Source organism: Mesocricetus auratus, unplaced genomic scaffold, assembly GCF_017639785.1.
Source record: "Mesocricetus auratus isolate SY011 unplaced genomic scaffold, BCM_Maur_2.0 Super-Scaffold_100009, whole genome shotgun sequence".
Classification (NCBI taxonomy): Eukaryota; Metazoa; Chordata; class Mammalia; order Rodentia; family Cricetidae; genus Mesocricetus; species Mesocricetus auratus.
Window position 1 is genome coordinate 61,285,617 of NW_024429193.1, and position 17,133 is coordinate 61,302,749.

General features: G+C 53.5%; 2 protein-coding genes across 9 annotated transcripts in view; one reads left to right on the forward strand and one right to left on the reverse strand.

Moving 5' to 3' along the window:
• The first annotated feature begins 4,721 nt into the window (after positions 1-4,721).
• Znf687 (zinc finger protein 687) lies at positions 4,722-13,622 on the forward strand. Of its 5 annotated transcripts, XM_013123794.3 has the most exons (10): positions 5,632-5,750; positions 6,902-6,997; positions 8,188-10,313; positions 10,456-10,634; positions 10,959-11,135; positions 11,230-11,392; positions 11,551-11,880; positions 11,962-12,074; positions 12,259-12,403; positions 12,514-13,622. In XM_013123794.3, the coding sequence occupies exons 3-10, from the start codon at positions 8,205-8,207 to the stop codon at positions 13,006-13,008; spliced, it is 3,711 nt and encodes a 1,236-aa protein (XP_012979248.1). In that variant the 5' UTR covers positions 5,632-5,750; positions 6,902-6,997; positions 8,188-8,204; the 3' UTR covers positions 13,009-13,622. The 5 variants fall into 5 exon arrangements, with proteins under 5 accessions (XP_012979250.1, XP_012979249.1, XP_012979246.1 ...); XM_013123796.3 differs by lacking the exons at positions 5,632-5,750; positions 6,902-6,997 and adding an exon at positions 4,722-5,291; XM_013123795.3 differs by lacking the exons at positions 5,632-5,750; positions 6,902-6,997 and adding an exon at positions 4,722-5,257.
• A 210-nt stretch (positions 13,623-13,832) lies between these two features.
• The window catches only part of Pi4kb (phosphatidylinositol 4-kinase beta), a 34,696-nt gene continuing 31,395 nt past the window's right edge, over positions 13,833-17,133 (reverse strand). For 2 of the 4 annotated variants that reach the window (XM_021235446.2, XM_021235445.2), the window contains 4 exons: positions 16,033-16,165; positions 15,668-15,788; positions 15,049-15,111; positions 13,833-14,669 (listed from right to left, as the gene is read on the reverse strand). In XM_021235446.2, coding sequence (XP_021091105.1) covers positions 14,488-14,669; positions 15,049-15,111; positions 15,668-15,788; positions 16,033-16,165 — 499 coding nt within the window. In that variant the 3' untranslated portion in view covers positions 13,833-14,487. The remainder of the gene's footprint in view (positions 14,670-15,048; positions 15,112-15,667; positions 15,789-16,032; positions 16,166-17,133) is intronic. The other 2 variants (XM_005084295.4, XM_005084294.4) reach the window with 1 other exon arrangement.

The following is a 17,133-nucleotide window of genomic DNA, read 5'->3' on the forward strand; positions in this document are numbered from 1 at the left end:
TCGAACTCACAGAGATCCGCCTGTCTCTGCCTCCCAGTGCTGGGATTAAAGGCGTGCTCCACCAACGCCGGCTGGAACTCACTTCTGATCCTCCTGCAGCCTCCTTCCATGCACTGGGAAAACAGGCATCTACTGCTATATTCAGCTCCCTTTTCTTCTTACGGTGCAGAATTGAAGCCAGGGCCTTTTACGTACTCAGGAAAGCTCCACTGCCGAGCTACATGTCCGTATCAATCTATCTCTGCGTATGTCTCTTTTTAAAATTTATTATTAGCTTTGAGTGTTTTGTCTGCAAGTGTGCATGTGCACTGTATGTGTGTCTGGTGCATGAGGTCAGAAGAGGGTGCTGAATCCCCGGAACTGGAACTACAGACAGTTGCGAGCCACCATGTAGGTGCTGGGAACCAAACCTGGGTCCTCTACAAAAGCAGCAAGTGCTCTTAAGCACTGAGCCATCTCTCCAGCTCTTTTTTAAACTTAAGAGACAGGGTTTCACTGGATAGCCCAGGCTAGACTAAACCTTGCGATTTTCCTTCCTCAGCCTTTCCAGTGTGGGCTTACAGGTGTGTGCCACCACATTCATCTCCTCTGCTTTTAGCTTTCCCAGGCAGGGTGTCTCCGTGTAGCCCTGGCTGTCCTGGAACTCTCTGTGGCCTCTGCCTCCTGAGAGCTGGGATTAAAGGTGTGTACCACCACATCCGGCAGGCAGGAAAGACCCTTCAAACAGCCTTCAAATCCCACCTGACTCATCCCTCCTATCTGCTGACCCCTCTGTTTCACACTCCCACCTAAGAGCCTTCTATACTTCCTTCCTGGAATGTTCTTGACCCAGATAGCTGCACAGTTAGTCTGGGGACCATTTAATTGCAATCTTATCAGAAAAGTCTTCACTCATCTATCCTATCCAGAGCTACAACCCTCAAACATTTCCTGGCTTCTTTCCATGCTTTAAAATTTTGTTTTTGAATTAAAAATGTTCCTGGTTTTAATTTTTTAAAAATGGTTTATTGATAGCCAGGCATTGTTGGCATATGCCTTTAATCCCAGCACTCGGGAGGCAGAGGCAGAGGCAAAAGCAGGTAGACCTGTGAATTCGAGACCAGCCTGGTCTACAAGAGCGAGTTCCAGGACAGCCTCCAAAGCCACAGAGAAACCCTGTCTCGAAAAAAACAAAACAAAAAAAAGTTTATTGAGACAGGGTTTTTCTATGTAGCCCTGGCCATGCTGTAACTTGCTCTGTAGACCAGGCTGGCTCCAAACTCAAGAGATTCTTCTGCCTCTACTTCTGGGATTAAAAGGTGTGTGTCACTACTGCACAGCTGAAATTTTTAAATATACTTTACTTAGAGATGTTTATAGAAAAACTAGGCAAAAAAATACAGATAGTATCCATCCGTATAGTCCCTGTCATGAATTTTCCATATTATCCTGAATCATTGTATATTTCTTTTAACTGACCAACCACATTGGTGCATTACTATTATAATGAATTATTTATTGTATTATATTTATTGGTGTTTTGCCTGTATGTATGTCTGTGTCAAGTTGTCAGATCCCCTGGAACAGGAGTTGCAGACAGTTGTGAGCTGCCATGTGGTTGCTGGGAATTGAACCCAGGAACTCTGGAAGAGTAGCCAGTGCTCTTCACTGCTGAGCCATTTCTCTTGCCCCATATATCAATGCATTATTATTAACTAGAATTAGCTAATTAATTTCTATTAACCTTCACCTATGGATTTTGACAAATGCAGAATGTCATGTGTCATTATAGTGTCTTACCTAGAAGTCTCAGTGCCCTGTGCACTATCTAGTCATCTGTCCCTGCACCTAACCCTTGGCAACCACTGATTTATTGGTGTTTCTGTTGTTTTGCCTTGTCTAGAGTCTCATATAGTTTGAACTATACAGCGGGTACCTTCAGATTGGTTCAATTATTAATGGCAATATGCATTTAAAGGAAACACACTAATGTTCACTGCTTTGACACCCCCCTTCTCCTGACAAATATTGTTTCTAATATGTTTCTATCTATTTTACTTATTATTCAACCTCACTGTGTTGACCAGGCTGGATAGGACAACTGGGTCCAAGTGAGCCTGCCTGTCTCAGCCTTTGGAGGAGTTGAGACCTCGGATTTGTAAGAGTGCCTAGGTCATACCAGGGGTTCTATTTTTTCTTTCATTTTATGTTTATGGATGTTTGTCTGCATGTATATCTATGTACCACATGTACAGTGCCCATGGAGACCAGAAGAAGGTGTTAGAACCCCTGGGTTTGCAGTTATAGATGGTTGTGAGCTTCCATGTGGATGCTGGGAACTGAACTTGGTCTTCAGCAAAAGCAGCCTGTGCTCTTAACTGCTGAGCTATCTCTCCAGCTCCAACACACCAGAGACTCTTGTCCACCATGTTCCCTGCTGAAGCTCTAGTGCCCTAATTAGTGCTTAACTCACAAATGGTGCTTATGAAATATTAGCTGAATTAAAATATTTTTCTCGCCGGGCGGTGGTGATGCATGCCTTTAATCCCAGCACTTGGGAGGCAGAGGCAGGCGGATCTCTGTGAATTTGAGGCTGGGCTGGACCGACAGCCTCCAAAACAATACAGAGAAACCCTGTCTCGTAAAAACCAATATATGTATGTATATATATATATATACACACACACACACACATATATATATTTTTCCTTCTCTTTCTCTCTCATTTTGGTCACAGGATCTCATGCGAGTCTCAGGCACTTAAATATTTGATTCCCCATTTGAAGAGATGTTTGGGAGGTCCAGGAAGTGTGGTCTTGCTGGATTAAGTATTCACTGGGGGTAGGATTTGAGGGTTTAAAGACTCCTACCATTCCCAGTTCCCTTTCTGCTTCCTGTCTGTAGATGAATGTGAACTTTCAGTTTCTGTGCCTGACACTTGCTGCTGTCAGATGCTAACTCTGAAACTGTAAACCAAATAAACTCTCTGTAAGCTGTCATGATCATGGCGTTTTACCACAGCAACAGAAAGTAACTAACACAATCTGGGACTTGCTATGTAGCCTTGACCTCTGGCTCCTCCTGCCTCTGCCTCCCAGATGTTGGGATTACAAGGTTTCTCCTACTACACCTAGTTTGGAAAGTATTTCCTAAACATATGATTAATACATCTAATTGAAGAGCAAACTTCTAAGCAGAACTCTCTTGGCAAGGCAATCTGTAATTCAGCGCTTACCTTTCTGGGCTCTCAAAATTTCACTTCCACTGCTTTTGACTTTGTGTGAGTCAGTTAATCTAGCCTGTGTGTGCTTGTTTCCCTCTCAATAAAATGGACATAACAATACTTTCCTCTAGAGCTGTGGTAAGGATTAGATGAGTTGACATAAAATTCTAATTACAATCCACGTATGTGAGTAGTAATTATTAAACCTACAGGGAGACCCAGAGGAGGGTGTGAGAATGGAATGCAGGTTGGCGACATCCAGTAGGGGACTTCTTTTTCCTGTTGGACTCAAGTGTTGCAAGCACTCCGCAGACTCCCTAAGTAGCAGCGGCAAGCTTTGATACCTCTGCCTCCACCTCCCAAGTGCTGGGATTGTAAGTATGAGCCACGATGCTGGGCTTATAAAGTACAAGCACTTTGTATTTATAAAGCACCAACTGAGCCACATCCTTAGCTCTCCAGTAGAGAACTCTCAGTTGTTACTCAGAGAGGTGAGCTGTGGCACCTGCAGAGAAAGATGGCCGGTGAGGTGGGGGCTGGATTCGTCTGCTTGCTATCATTTCACAAATAGTACTTCTGCATCCTAAGCTTTTCATCCTTGCAAAACTAATCTTGGCCGGTGGATATTATAATTTCCATTTTATTCATGAGACAATAGGCTCAGGGAAGTAGAAGGGCTTGCCTAATGCCATCATGTGGAATGTGGTGGTTCCAAGATTCCCGTTGTAGCCTTAATAGTCACAAGCAGCTCCCAGGCGGCGCCTGAGATTTCTAGGACCAATGCTTCGAGACCCAAGGGCAGGTAATAGTCTCCTTTTAAAAGCTTTACCAAACTCTGGGCCTGGCGGCGCAGCAGTGTACCCCAGTTACTAGGCAGGTAGGACATCCCTGGTGAAAAGCCTATCTCAAAAAGTGAGAGACGGGGTACAGATTCCGTATTAGTGCATTTGCCGAGCATGTGCGACTCTCTAGGTTCATTCCTCGGCATCGCTAAAACGAACAAAAAACTTGACACGTTGCTAAGTTGGTGGGTTGCTCGCATGGGATGGGTGAAGACGCGGGTTAAAATAACACACACTCTTTAGAAACCCTCGCCGTCTGGAGCGGCTGCGCTCGCGGTGGGCGGTGGCGGCGCGTGGCCAGGCTAGAGTGCGCGCCAGGTGGCACACGGGGCTCGCAGACGGACCCAGCGAAAGCGTGCAGATGGGAGGGCGGCGAGGCAATCCGTCTCCCCAGCAACTCCACCCCTTCCCCGCCCCCGGGGGCGGGGCGGCAAAGCGCGGGAAAGCTCAACCTGAACGGCAGCGCCAGCTCGTGCCGGGGCGGGGAGAAAGAGCGTCTCTTAAATGGGAAACCGATCTGGGCTCCCTCCTCCTCTCGTCTGCGGGACCTATCAGCGTACTACCTTAAGCTCTCTGGCTGCGGCCCAGGCCACGCCAGCACTCCCAACGTCACCTCCCCCACTTCCGGTCCGCAGCGCGTCTCAGGTCCCTGGTCCCGGGTTCCGGTTTCTTCTGCACTCGGAATCCCACGGCCTGTCCGGCTCTCCCGGAGCGGGAGGAGCTGTGCGTGGCGCGCACGCCCAGAGGCCGAGCCACGCGAGCGCCACTTCCACCCGGATTAGATAAAGCAGTTTAGACACTGCCAGGACCGCGAGGGAAGGGTCACCCCGATGACGTAATGTTTGGGGGTGGCGCCCCATTTTGCGAACCCTACACCGCATCCCTGAGGTCGCGGCTTAGCCTGAGGGAACGGCGCGAACGCTTGAAGCACGCACGTTCCACACGGAGCGCCGCCACACAGCTAGGGTTCCTAAGTTTGCACACAGGCGGCGCGGCGTGCAGCCGCGAGCGAGCGAGCGATAGCGAGGGGACCGCCGCGCTCCCGGGCTAGTCTCCCCTCGCGTCCCAAAGCGGAGCCTGAGGCAGGCGTCCTGCTTAAGCGACAGCGGCGGCGCCCAATGGCTTTCGAGCTACGCAGACGGGGCAGGTGGACTCCGAGACAGCCAATGAGGAGAGGCTTCGCCACAGAGCCCGGGGCCTTCGTCCAATGGCGGTGAGAAGACTATGAGGGGCCAGTTCCGAGCTGGGTACGGAGGGCCAACCCCGTGCGGGGCTGGGTGGGGCTCAGGGCTGATGGACGGGGCCACTGGCCAATGGCGAGTATGAAAGCGGGCAGCCCGGTCCAGGAGCGCGGAGGGAGCTGAGGGAGAGGGGAGGCCGAAGCGGAGAGAAGCAGGAAGTAGTGGCGGCCGCGGGGAGGGCGGCGGCGACGGCAGCAGCGGTGGCGCCTGGAACCGGGTGGAGGCCGCGGGGGTCTCAGCCCGCACTAGGATCGGAACAAGTAAGCGTGCTCGCTGCAAATACCCGCCCTTGGCTCCGCCCCCCGGGGGGGCGGGTAGATGCCCCTGCCCCTCCCCCACTTGGTCAACTACCCCCTTCTCCGCGCCGCCCCCCTGGGGCGGCTGCTTGCCCGGCGGGGTCGCAGCCTGCATCCTCGAGGACCGCTGTGGGAACTCAAGTCTGTTGAAAGCACTGCCCCTAGCCTGGTAACGTGGGAGGGGGGTCCGGGACCCCTAAGTCCTGGCTCCCCTAGACCGAGAGGCAATCGGAGTGCGACCGGGGGACTGGAGGCTGCGGGATGTCGCGACCTAAAATGGTGTCCGTGCTGGGCGGTGGGGGCGGGGGACTGGGGCCCAGCCACAGCGGAGCCTACCTCCCGACCGGGTGCGGGTCAGCGTCCGGGGCCCTGCAGGACTCAGGCCGGCGCCCCGAGCCCGCTGCGCGCCTTGCAGGCACTCGGGTCTCGAGAGGGCATCTGAGGATCGGAGCCGGGGCAGGCTGCGCGCTGCGCAGAGGGGAAGGGGACCGGGTGCGAGTGGGGTATGACCTGGCTGCAGCGCTTAGAGTCTCAGGGACCGCCCCCTCTCGTGTCTCCACTCCCCTCGTGCCACTCCCCACTGCCGGGGAGCCCTGGCCCCCGAGGCGCAGCGCCGCAGATCCAAGAGGGCCTGGCCTGGCCAAGGCCCTGCCGTGAGTTCATAGCCGATGAAAGTGAAAGAAGCACCGCTCGCCTCAGTTTACCCTCCAGTTTTTTAATGTACTTCTTGTCCCCTACCCGAAACCCCGGACTTGCTTCCCGTGCCAGACCCTGGCAGATGGCAGGCACTTAATGCAGCCCGCTGCCCAGCTTGGCCGCAACCTAATCGCCCCCGGCGCAGCAGGCCTTGGGCAAAGGGCAGTGGAGCCCCCACCCGACCCGGCTCTGTTCACCGTCTTCTGATTAAGCCCCTTCCTTTTGCTTTTTGGGAACAGAGGGAAAAGGGGGTAGGGAGACGGTAGCTCCGGAGGCCTGGCGGCTGAGCGGAGGATCTTCATCGGCGTTAAGCCTCTCTGCGTGGCCCACTGTCTGCTCCAGGTGGCTATCGGATGACCTCCAAGTCACTTGCAGGCCCGAGGGAGGAGGTTGGGAGAGGCCAGCTCGCAGGTGTTTCCCAAGTCCCCGTAGGTTTGCACTCCACCTACCCACTCTGCTGGGAGGTTGAGTGGGAAGGTGCCCAGGTCTCCCCACCTGAGGCAGTCGAATTGAAGAGGGACCTGGCAGTTCATCTGGGCGGAACTAAGGGCTTCGTTAAACCCAGAAGGTGCAGAATTAAGTAAAGGGGTGAAGTGCTAGGAGGCCTCCCCTTTCTTCCTCTAGTGGGTACCCTTGCCCCCCACCCCCACCCTGGTCCGCGCAATGCCAGCCGCCACCTGCTGGGACCATCTCCACTTACAGTCTGAAGGCTGGAAAGAGGTGAGAGAATTGGCCCTGGGAAATGGCTTGCATCCTGGGCAGGGAGCATGTGAGGGGGAGCGAATTTGGCCTTCTTCCTACAGAAATACTATGGTTAGGAACTGATGGAGGTTAGAGCTTGGGTCTCCACAGCCTCTGAGCTGGCCTTGTTGCCCCCCCCACATCTCTTCTGAGCCTGGTTAAGGTTGGGGGAGACTTCCTAGGCTACTGTTGCCCAGGAAGTTGGAGTTTGAGTTAGGAGACAGCGTCGGTGAGGAGCTCAGTGGAAATGACAGTGGGAAGGAGGAGCTTTTCCCCATTGTGTCAGCTATGTGATCAGCGTGTACCCTGGAGTTTTAGCCCTGGGAGAGCAAGGTGGAGGAGAGAGGAGGAAGGCTCTGGGGAAGGGAGGCCAGCCAGCAGCAGGTGTTTGTGACAGTCGCGGACCCAGCTGGGGCCCTGTGGCTGTGCCCCTCCCTTTCTTGGCCTCTTTCTGCATCCTACTCTCTCTCCCTTGACTCTGTTTCTCCCTGCTGACCATGCTGGAGCTCCAGGTGCCAGGAGTGGCTCCGGGTCTTGGCATGTGACTTTAGATGACCTCTGACCCTGGCTCTAGGTGGCCAGTGCATATGCCTTCCCAGTCCTCCTTGCCCTCGCATGTCCTTAATTTGGCCCAGCTGCAGTAACAAATTGTCTTCTGGGTTGGACACTCGTGCATACAATTTTATGTTTCTAGAACTTTGATAAATGGGTTACTTGTTCCCTCTTTGAAACAGCAGAAGTGAGGCAGTGAAGTAACTTGCTTGAACAGCAGTGATAACGCTGAAGGTAGAGCAGTTTAAGTCTTAGCTTTCATCACCGCTCCTTTGTGTAATGGCCTTGCAGATCTCTGTGGACCCCCAATTGGTATTCCATGAAGAATACTGATCCCATCCTGACACAAATAAGCCCAGACACCTATAGCACTGTGTCTGTCGCCCTTAATATTCCTGTTGGTTAACTGGTTCCGTGCCCGATGTGGTCTCATCCAAGATGCTCTCTGAGAACCCTTGACTCTTTGTGTTTCTGAGAGTCTCTTTCTGGTTTTCTCTACATTTTTATGGTGGAGATTACCAAAGTTGGAGGAGATCAGCACAGTTACTGAGAGAAGGAGGTTCAATGTCTCGATTTCAGATACCCCAGTTTCTCCTCACTCTTACTGTTTTTATTAGGTCTGGGACCTGTCGCTATGGGGGACATGAAAACCCCTGATTTTGATGACCTACTTGCTGCTTTTGACATCCCTGACATTGATGCAAATGAAGCCATTCACTCTGGGCCAGAAGGAAACGAGGGACCAGGAGGCCCTGGGAAGCCGGAACCCAGTGTAGGAGGTGACTCTGGAGACAGAGCAGCGACAGCAACTGCTGAGCATGACCCTGAGAGTCCAGCCGAGGCCTCTGAACATGGCCTTCCACCACCAGACACTTCCACGGTCAGCGTCATCGTCAAGAACACAGTGTGTCCGGAGCAGTCTGAGACCCTGCCTGGAAACTCAGGAGAAGAAGAGCCCAAGGCTGGGCTTGTGACTAAGGAAAGATCTGTGGGGTCTTGTCTGATGCAAAATGGATTTGGGGGTCCTGAGCCTTCTCTCTCAGAAACCCCCCATTCACCAGCTCCTGCCAATGGGGATGCCTGGAAAGAAAAAGCTTTGGAAGGCAAAACACCCTTGGACCTCTTTGCTCATTTTGGGTCTGAACCAGGGGAGCACCCAGGTCCCTTACCTCCTGGACCTTCCCCACCTCAGGGTGGGGACATGATCCCACCGCCTCTCTCCACTCCTTTTGAGCTGGCCCCAGAAAACAGCTCAACCCTGCTGCCTCCTGGTTCTCTCCTGCCAGAAGGGGCCTTGAAACAGGAAAACTGCAGTCCCCCCCATTCCCAGGGCCTAACTCAGAGAAGCTCAGGTTCCAGCCCTGAGGCGGCAGGCGTTCCTGCCAGCGCCTCACCTCCCCAGGTGGCTGGGATGTCCTTCAAGCAGTCTCCAGGGCACCAGAGCCCTCCTGCTTCCCCTGAGAAGGCACCCAGCGGTAAGCCTCTCAAGGAAGAGAATGAGGGAACAGTGGACAAGTCTCCCCCAGGAAGTCCCCAAAGCCCTTCTAGTGGAGCTGAGGCTGCAGACGAGGACAGCAATGACTCCCCTACCTCCTCCAGCTCGTCTAGGCCCCTCAAGGTGCGGATCAAGACTATTAAAACATCTTGTGGGAATATCACAAGAACTGTAACCAGGGTTCCCTCAGAACCCGATCCCCCTGCCCCTTTGCCAGAGGGAGCTTTCCTGGCTGAGGCTAGCTTCCTGAAACTGTCTCCTGTAACTCCAACCCCTGAGGGTCCAAAGGTGGTGAGTGTCCAACTGGGCGATGGCACAAGGCTGAAGGGCACAGTGTTGCCTGTGGCTACCATCCAGAATGCTAGCACTGCCATGCTAATGGCGGCTAGTGTTGCCCGCAAAGCTGTGGTTCTACCAGGGGGGAGTGCCACCAGCCCTAAGACTGTGACTAAGAGCGTGTTAGGTCTGGTACCCCAAACTCTTCCCAAGGCTGAGGTGCGGACAGGGCTAGGTCTTGGGGGACAGAAGGTAAATGGTGCCTCAGTGGTGATGGTACAGCCTTCTAAGTCTGCTACTGGGCCAGGCACAGCAGGTGGATCAGTGATCTCTCGGACCCAGTCCAGCCTGGTAGAGGCCTTCAACAAGATCCTCAACAGCAAGAACCTGCTGCCTGCTTATCGACCGAACCTGAGTCCACCGGCCGAAGCAGGGCTGGCCCTGCCGCCCACAGGCTACCGCTGCCTTGAGTGTGGGGATGCCTTTTCCCTGGAGAAGAGCCTGGCACGGCACTATGACCGCAGAAGCATGCGCATAGAGGTCACCTGTAACCACTGTGCCCGTCGCCTGGTCTTCTTCAACAAGTGTAGCCTACTCTTGCATGCCCGTGAGCACAAGGACAAGGGGCTTGTCATGCAGTGCTCACATTTGGTCATGCGGCCTGTAGCCCTTGACCAGATGGTGGGGCAGCCAGACATCACACCCCTGCTGCCTGTGGCTGTCCCACCTGTCCCTGGAACTCTGGCCTTGCCTATTTTGGGCAAGGGGGAGGGGGCTGTCACCTCTACCATTACTACAGTCGCCACTGAAGCCCCTGTGCTACCACTCCCGACAGAGCCCCCCACTCCCCCCACTGCCTCTGTTTACACGTGCTTCCGCTGTCTGGAGTGTAAGGAGCAGTGCCGGGACAAGGCCGGCATGGCAGCCCACTTTCAACAGCTGGGCCCTCCCGCGCTTGGGTCTACCAGCAACGTGAGTTGTCGTTCATTTCTCTTGGGGAAGGGACCACCAGACACTGGAGGTGAAGTCCAGGAAGGTACTGGCAGCTTGCTTAGGCAAATAATGGGGTGCAGGGCACCCCTTATCCACTTAACCTTGCTTAACCTCTTGACAGGTGTGCCCATCCTGCCCCATGATGCTCCCCAATCGTTGCAGCTTCAGTGCCCACCAGCGCACACATAAGAACCGACCCCCCCATGTCTGTCCTGAGTGTGGGGGCAACTTTCTACAAGCCAGTTTTCAGACCCATCTTCGAGAGGCCTGTCTGCATTTCTCTCGCCGTGTGGGATACAGGTGCCTCATACTCATCTCCCCATAGACCCTGAGGATCTCTTTCTTAGCAGCACCCTTGTAGATGGCTCTCAAGGAGAACCATCATTTTTCTTGTCCCTCTCAGCGCTATTGTATTGACACATGTCATGCCCTGCCGTCAAGCCACGTACTGTGAGAGCAGTGGAGAGCAGGGCTCTGTGGAACTCCAACTCTGCCTCCTCAGGCCTCCCCCCCTCGCTTATGCCCCTTTGCTGATGTCCTTTTGAAGTCCACCCAGTCCTCAAGAGTAAGCGGGGTGCTGGAGATCCCCCTACCTCACTGCGGTACCTCCCACTCCTCTCCTAGGTGCCCCAGCTGTGCAGTGGTGTTTGGGGGTGTGAACTCCATCAAGTCCCACATACAGGCATCACACTGCGAAGTTTTCCACAAGTGCCCCATCTGCCCCATGGCCTTCAAGTCAGCACCCAGCGCCCATGCCCACCTCTACTCCCAGCATCCCAGCTTCCTCAGCCAGCAAGCCAAGTGAGACCTGGGGAGGCAGGGGTGGACTGGGGTGGCTGCAGGGTAGGGTTTCGCTGCCCTAGCATGGTGTTTGCACTGACCTTTCTGCACCCAGGCTGATCTACAAGTGTGCCATGTGTGACACGGTCTTCACTCACAAACCTCTCCTCTCCTCACACTTCGACCAGCACTTGCTGCCCCAGCGAGTCAGCGTCTTCAAGTGTCCATCTTGTCCTCTGCTTTTTGCCCAAAAAAGGACCATGCTGGAACATCTCAAGGTACAGAAGGAGCAGAGTGCTGGGGAGTAGAAACTTGGCTAGCTGTGTGGACCCGAACTAGAGCCCCATAGCCCTCTGGCAGTGGGAGCAGAGGGAAGCGAGGCCTTTGGCAAAGCCAGGCTCTCCTCACAGAGCCTCCTCTTGTCTTCCTCCTGTAGAACACTCACCAGTCTGGACGCCTGGGGGAGGAGGCAGGTGGCAAAGGGGTTGGAGGTGCCCTTCTGACCCCCAAGACTGAGCCTGAGGAGCTGGCTGTGTCTCGGGCGGAGGCAGCCCCTGCTACTGAGGAATCTTCCTCATCCGAAGAGGAGCTGCCCAGCTCCCCTGAGCCTCCCCGCCCAAGCAAACGACCCCCCCGACGGGACCTGGGAAGCAAAGGCATCAAAGGTGGGGGTGGGGGGCCTGGGGGCTGGACCTGTGGCCTTTGCCATTCCTGGTTTCCTGAGCGTGATGATTATGTGACTCACATGAAGAAGGAACATGGCAAGGTGAGCTAGCCTTCCTCTGGGAAAGGTAGGCTGGAGGGTTGACCTGTGTGACTGAAATTTCCCTTGCTCCTTGCTCTCTAGTCAGTGAAAAAGTTCCCCTGTCGTCTATGTGAGCGGTCCTTCTGCTCTGCCCCCAGCCTGAGACGCCATGTGAGGGTCAACCATGAGGGAATCAAGAGAGTTTACCCATGCAGGTAACCCCGACTCATTCCCTCTTCCTACCTGCTGGATGACCCTTCCTCCCAGGGTACCTGTCACCTGCTCCTGCTTGAGGGATCCAAAGGTTGAGGCCTCTGTCTGCTCTGGCAGCCTCCTCTCAGGAGCTGTGGGCTGTGGTCTTTTCCTCCTGTGCTACCCTGCCCGCTTTACCTCTGCTAGGTATTGCACAGAGGGAAAGCGCACCTTCAGTAGTCGCCTGATCCTGGAGAAGCATGTCCAAGTCCGGCATGGCTTGCCCCTGGGGACCCAGTCCCCTTCTGGCAGAGGAGGCACTCTGGTGCGAGGCTCTGGTGGCAGATCCCAGGTGAGAAGGGGCCCTCCTGATACTATGTCACGGGAGTGAGAAACTAGTGAGCCCCTGGTCTCAGGAAGCCAGGGTGATGGTGAGGCCCAGTTTCTTGCACTTTTCTCCAGGGGCCAGGACGGAAACGCCGCCAGTCTTCTGACTCATGCAGTGAGGAGCCAGACAGCACGACACCCCCAGCCAAGTCCCTGAGGGGTGGCCCTGGGTCAGGAGGCCACGGTCCTCTTCACTGTAGGAGCAGTGGCTCGGCGGAACAGAGCATTGTGGTGGGGCTGAGGGTGGATGGTGGCACGCAGCAGTGCCTCGACTGTGGCTTGTGCTTTGCTTCCCCTGGCTCCTTGAGCCGCCACCGCTTCATTAGCCACAAGAAGAGACGGGCCGGGGGTAAAGCCAGTGCTCTGGGGATGGGGGATGGGGAAGAAGACGTTCCTCCATTTCGGTCTGACCCAGAGGGTGGAGAGTCACCTTTGCCTGTTTCTGGAGGCCCCCTGACTTGTAAGGTCTGTGGCAAGAGCTGTGATAGCCCTCTGAATCTCAAGACCCATTTTCGCACACATGGCATGGCATTCATCAGGGCCCGGCAGGGAGGCAGTGGGGACAACTAGGTCCCAGGCCTAGGATTAGCCAGTCCTCTTCCCTGGAACTTGGGTTTCACTGCTGCTGTCACCTCCCTGGGCTGGGAAGTTTAACACTTACTTTGTTTGATTCTTCTCTTTTTGGCCCCAAGGGAAAGCTTTTTTTGGATTCTAGTGACTTGCACCCCACTCCCTCTTGGGTTTGGTCCTTGGGTCCTGCTTAAGCGGGCTCTCCTTCCTTTCTGAACCCAACACTAATGTTCCTGCTGCAGGCCCCAGTGTGTAGCTGTGGGAGGACAGAAGTCTGCTAGACAGGCACTGGGGAGACCTAGGACGTACAGGGTCCAGCTTCTGCCCCTCTGCTAGATGGCTTCCTCTGGGCTGGGTGCTGCCCTAGTATTCCCTCCTCTAACACTCATCGCACTAACACCCCGCCCCAATCCCTGCAGTGCCTTCCATTCGTCTTTTCCTCCAGAAATCTAGGGGTGGGGGGGCTGGTGGGGATGAGTCCTGTCAAATGGGGTCCAGGGAGAGGAGAGGACAGGCTCTCAGGAATCCTTTATTCTTGTAGTAATAATACTAACAGTGGGAGAAACAAGAGGGAGAAAGCCAGACCATTAAAACTGCTTGTGGTTTAATCCCCACTCAGGCTTTTCTCTTTATGTGAGTTGGACAATGTATACTGCTAGGGAGGGGGAGTCAGAACTGGGGGAAGCCCTTCTCAGGGAAGAGGCAGTGTTGACCAAGACAGATGGAAAAGTCAGCTTTGTCTTGTGTGTTTGGTGCCTTTTGTATGCTGGATTTAGCCTCTTCTTCCACCCACCCCCACCCCCAGAAGCAACTCAAACAAGACAGATGGCTAACTAAGGACTTTATTTCAAACAAAAATTAAAAATAAAAAAATTGAGAGCTATTTCCCTGGGTGTCAGGAAAGGAATTCCCCATGGCTAGGCCATTGCCCTCAATGCATTAGAGGGCTTGTGGCAGTTCCCTTCCTTAGCCCATGATGGGGAACCTCAGCAAGTGCAGGGCCCTGTGGCAGGGAATGTGGGCTAGGGGTCAGCCCCTGGGAGGGTAGAGTTGGGCAGCAGCATGGTCAGACATAGGATTACATCCTAAGTACCAAGAACCCACTCCTTCCCATCTTGCTGGGACCCAGAGAAACCAAGACTGTAGAAAGAACCTCTGAGACTCTGGAGAGGGGAAAAAGGCCCCCATCCTTGCGTTCATCACTTCTCTGGAGGGCAGCGAGTCCTGGGATCTGTCAGGTGGTAATACTGACACAGCAGGAGGTGGGGAAGCCCCAGCAAGTCTGGACCCCATGGTTGGCTCTCCTACTCTCTGGCAGCTCTCATGGTTACCACATGATCCTTTGTATTTCTTGCCTTCCGTTTCCCTTGGGTAGGTGGTTAGGTAGGTAGGGTTTTGTGATTTGGGGTTTCTTAGGCAAGGGTCCTCCAAGGGAGGAGGGTGCCTTCAATCCCACCACTTGTAGGCCCGAGCAGGGTATCACATGATGCCATTGGTGAGGTACTGGAAGCCGTCGTAGAGTTTGGTGGTGATAGACCTCATGCTGCCATCCACCATCTGCTCCACCAGCAGCTGTAGCTGCTCCTCGGTCATGCTCATGTGGAACCTCTCTTTGAGGTTGCGAATGGTGCTGGAGCCATGGAAGCAAGGGAGCTGAGAACCTGGGGGAAAGCAGTAGCAATTAAGGCTCGTGGGCAGTTAGGAAAGCAGGCTAGTAGTCAGTAGTCAAAGGGAAGAGAGCTGGAAGTATATATAGAGCCCACCTTCCCTCCAGCCACAGGGACCCATGGGAGGTATAGAACAACTCTGCTTGTGCAGAGAAAGGCAGTCTGGAGGCCTTCAGTCCATCCTCACCCCATATTCCTTAGTTCCTCTATATGTGGGAGTATGTGGGCAGAGCAGGGAAAGGAAGCCCACAGTACCCCCAGAAGCCTCGGAGAGAAGTCTCAGAGCCCAGAGGGGAGGCTGGGGAAAGTTCTGGGAATGGGCCCTGCACTTATCTGGTTGCAGGCCTCTGCCTACGCTAGGTCTGACACTCACAGATGACCTGGGCCACCGTCACCACGGGGCCAGACAGAGATGCTCCTGAGCAACGGCGGCAACCTGTGGGTATGGGCAAGGATGGGGAGGAGACTGGCAGCTTAGGTAGGGTAAATGTTTGGAGGTTTTTTTGGGGAGGGGTAAGAGGGGGCCCAGAGGAATTGTGTGAGGGAGGATCCTGTGCAAAGGACCGGGGAAGCAGCAGAGTGAAAGGTAAAGGAGGCAGGAAGAACTCCATTCAGAGCTAAGGATTAGTTAGTAGGGAAAGGAAGGTGGCTTGAGGTGGTGGCCAAGGCCAGGGCAGTCAGTCAAGTGTGGTGGGAGAGAAGTGGGTAGAAGCACCAGAGTTAGCAGAGGAGACTGAGAAATAAGAGTGGATGACCAGGAGGCTGAAGATGGGTGTTTTCCCCATGAGGGTACCCAAGTGCTTTCTGCTGCTCCTTTAGTCTTGCGTCCCCCACCCCCTGTGTTAGGGTGAAGAAGAGTGTTCTAAAGGGAAAATGGAACCCCGTAAGAAACCCTCCCCAGCCTGAGTTGACATGGGATTCACCTCCTAAAAGTTCTAAGTTCTGGGCAACCCAACCCAAGGCAGCCCAAGCCCTGGGGTCCGCAGCCGCACCTTGCTGCATGATCTCCACGATCTGCACCACCTTGTCCATATGCTTCCGGGCAGCAATCAGTCCCTGCAGCATGAGCATCTTGTAATAGTTGAACATGTCACCATTCAGGCCACCCATTACCTGGAAGCGAGGAGAGGGTATGCATAAAGGGATTCTGGTGGGTCCTTTCCCATGGGCCTCCCACAACTTCGTTAAGGCAATCACGGTAGATTTCACCATTTGCACAAGAATGCTCCTAAGAAATCCTGCCTCATCCTGATTTACTGCATTTCTGTTCTGTTCCTTCCTGATTTGGGGGAGCCCATCACCTCTTCCTATCAGGAAGAGCACGATGACCCTTGGAGGCACCTCTTTTTTGACTTACATCCACAAATTCAGTGGTCAGCTTAAAGGCTGATGTCTCAAAGCCCAGGTTTCGGGGTGAGCTGGAGAGGATGAAGCCAAAGTCGATGTGGATGATGTGACCTTCTGCATCCAGAAGGATGTTCCCATTGTGCCTGAGGAAGGGCAAGAGGAAGAGGCAACACTAAGTTTGGCTTAGGTGGATCTCAAGCTGCAACAGTGGCCTCACCATACCGGACAGGGGAGGCCCCAGCCATGTTTCCTGTTGCTTACAAGTCTGGGTCAATTTCCTAGGACCTAAAACTTGCAACGAAAAGGAAGTCTGAAAACTACAAAGACTGGGGTATAAAATTCAATTATGAGCTTAATAAAAATAGTTTAAAGATTATCACAGGGCTAGGATGTAGCTTGGTTGGTAGAGTGCTTGCCTGTCATGCAGGAAGCCCTGGGTTCTTAGCTTTGTTCCCTAATACAACATAAACTGAATGTGAATAATAGCAATTGTCTGTAATTCTAGAACTTGGGAGATGGAGGCTGGAGGATCCTAAATTGAGGGTAATCCTCAAATACAAAGAGTTTGAGGTCAGACTGCAAATACATGTTCATTTCCCAAAAATTGTACTTCTAGTACCCAAGCTTGAGCTTGATTTAGTAGTAAACACGGATGTAAAGAAAGAAGGTGCCTGAGTCTCCAGTAGCTAGCTGTCTAAATGTGGGGGATGGGGTGGGGAGGGACCCTCATTCAGCATCAATTTACCTATACCTATTTTTTTTTTTTGAGATAGGGTCTCACTGTGTAGCTCCAGCTGGTACTATGTAGACCAAGTTGGCCTCAAACCCTCACAGTCACCTGCCTCTGTCTCCTGAGTGCTGGGATTATTTTAATTTTTAATCACCCCACTGTAGAACCAAAGCCCTATCAGTATAGAACAACAATTAGAAGCAAGCAGACTGAGCATAATTATTTTGTATTGTGTGTATCAATATTCATGCACTCTCAGGTCAACTTAAGGCATTGTTCCTTAGAAACTGTCTACTTTTTTTTTTTTTGGTTTTGTTTTTGTTTTTTCGAGACAGGGTTTCTCTGTGTAGCTTTGGAGCCTGTCCTGGACCTCTGTAGACC

Coding starts and splice junctions, on each gene's coding strand:
- Znf687 (XM_013123796.3), top strand. CDS start 8,205: ATGGGGGACATGAAAACCCCTGATTTTGATGACCTACTTGCTGCTTTT. Junction 10,314..10,455: donor CGCTTGGGTCTACCAGCAAC/GTGAGTTGTCGT, acceptor ACCTCTTGACAG/GTGTGCCCATCCTGCCCCAT. Junction 10,635..10,958: donor TCTCGCCGTGTGGGATACAG/GTGCCTCATACT, acceptor CTCCTCTCCTAG/GTGCCCCAGCTGTGCAGTGG.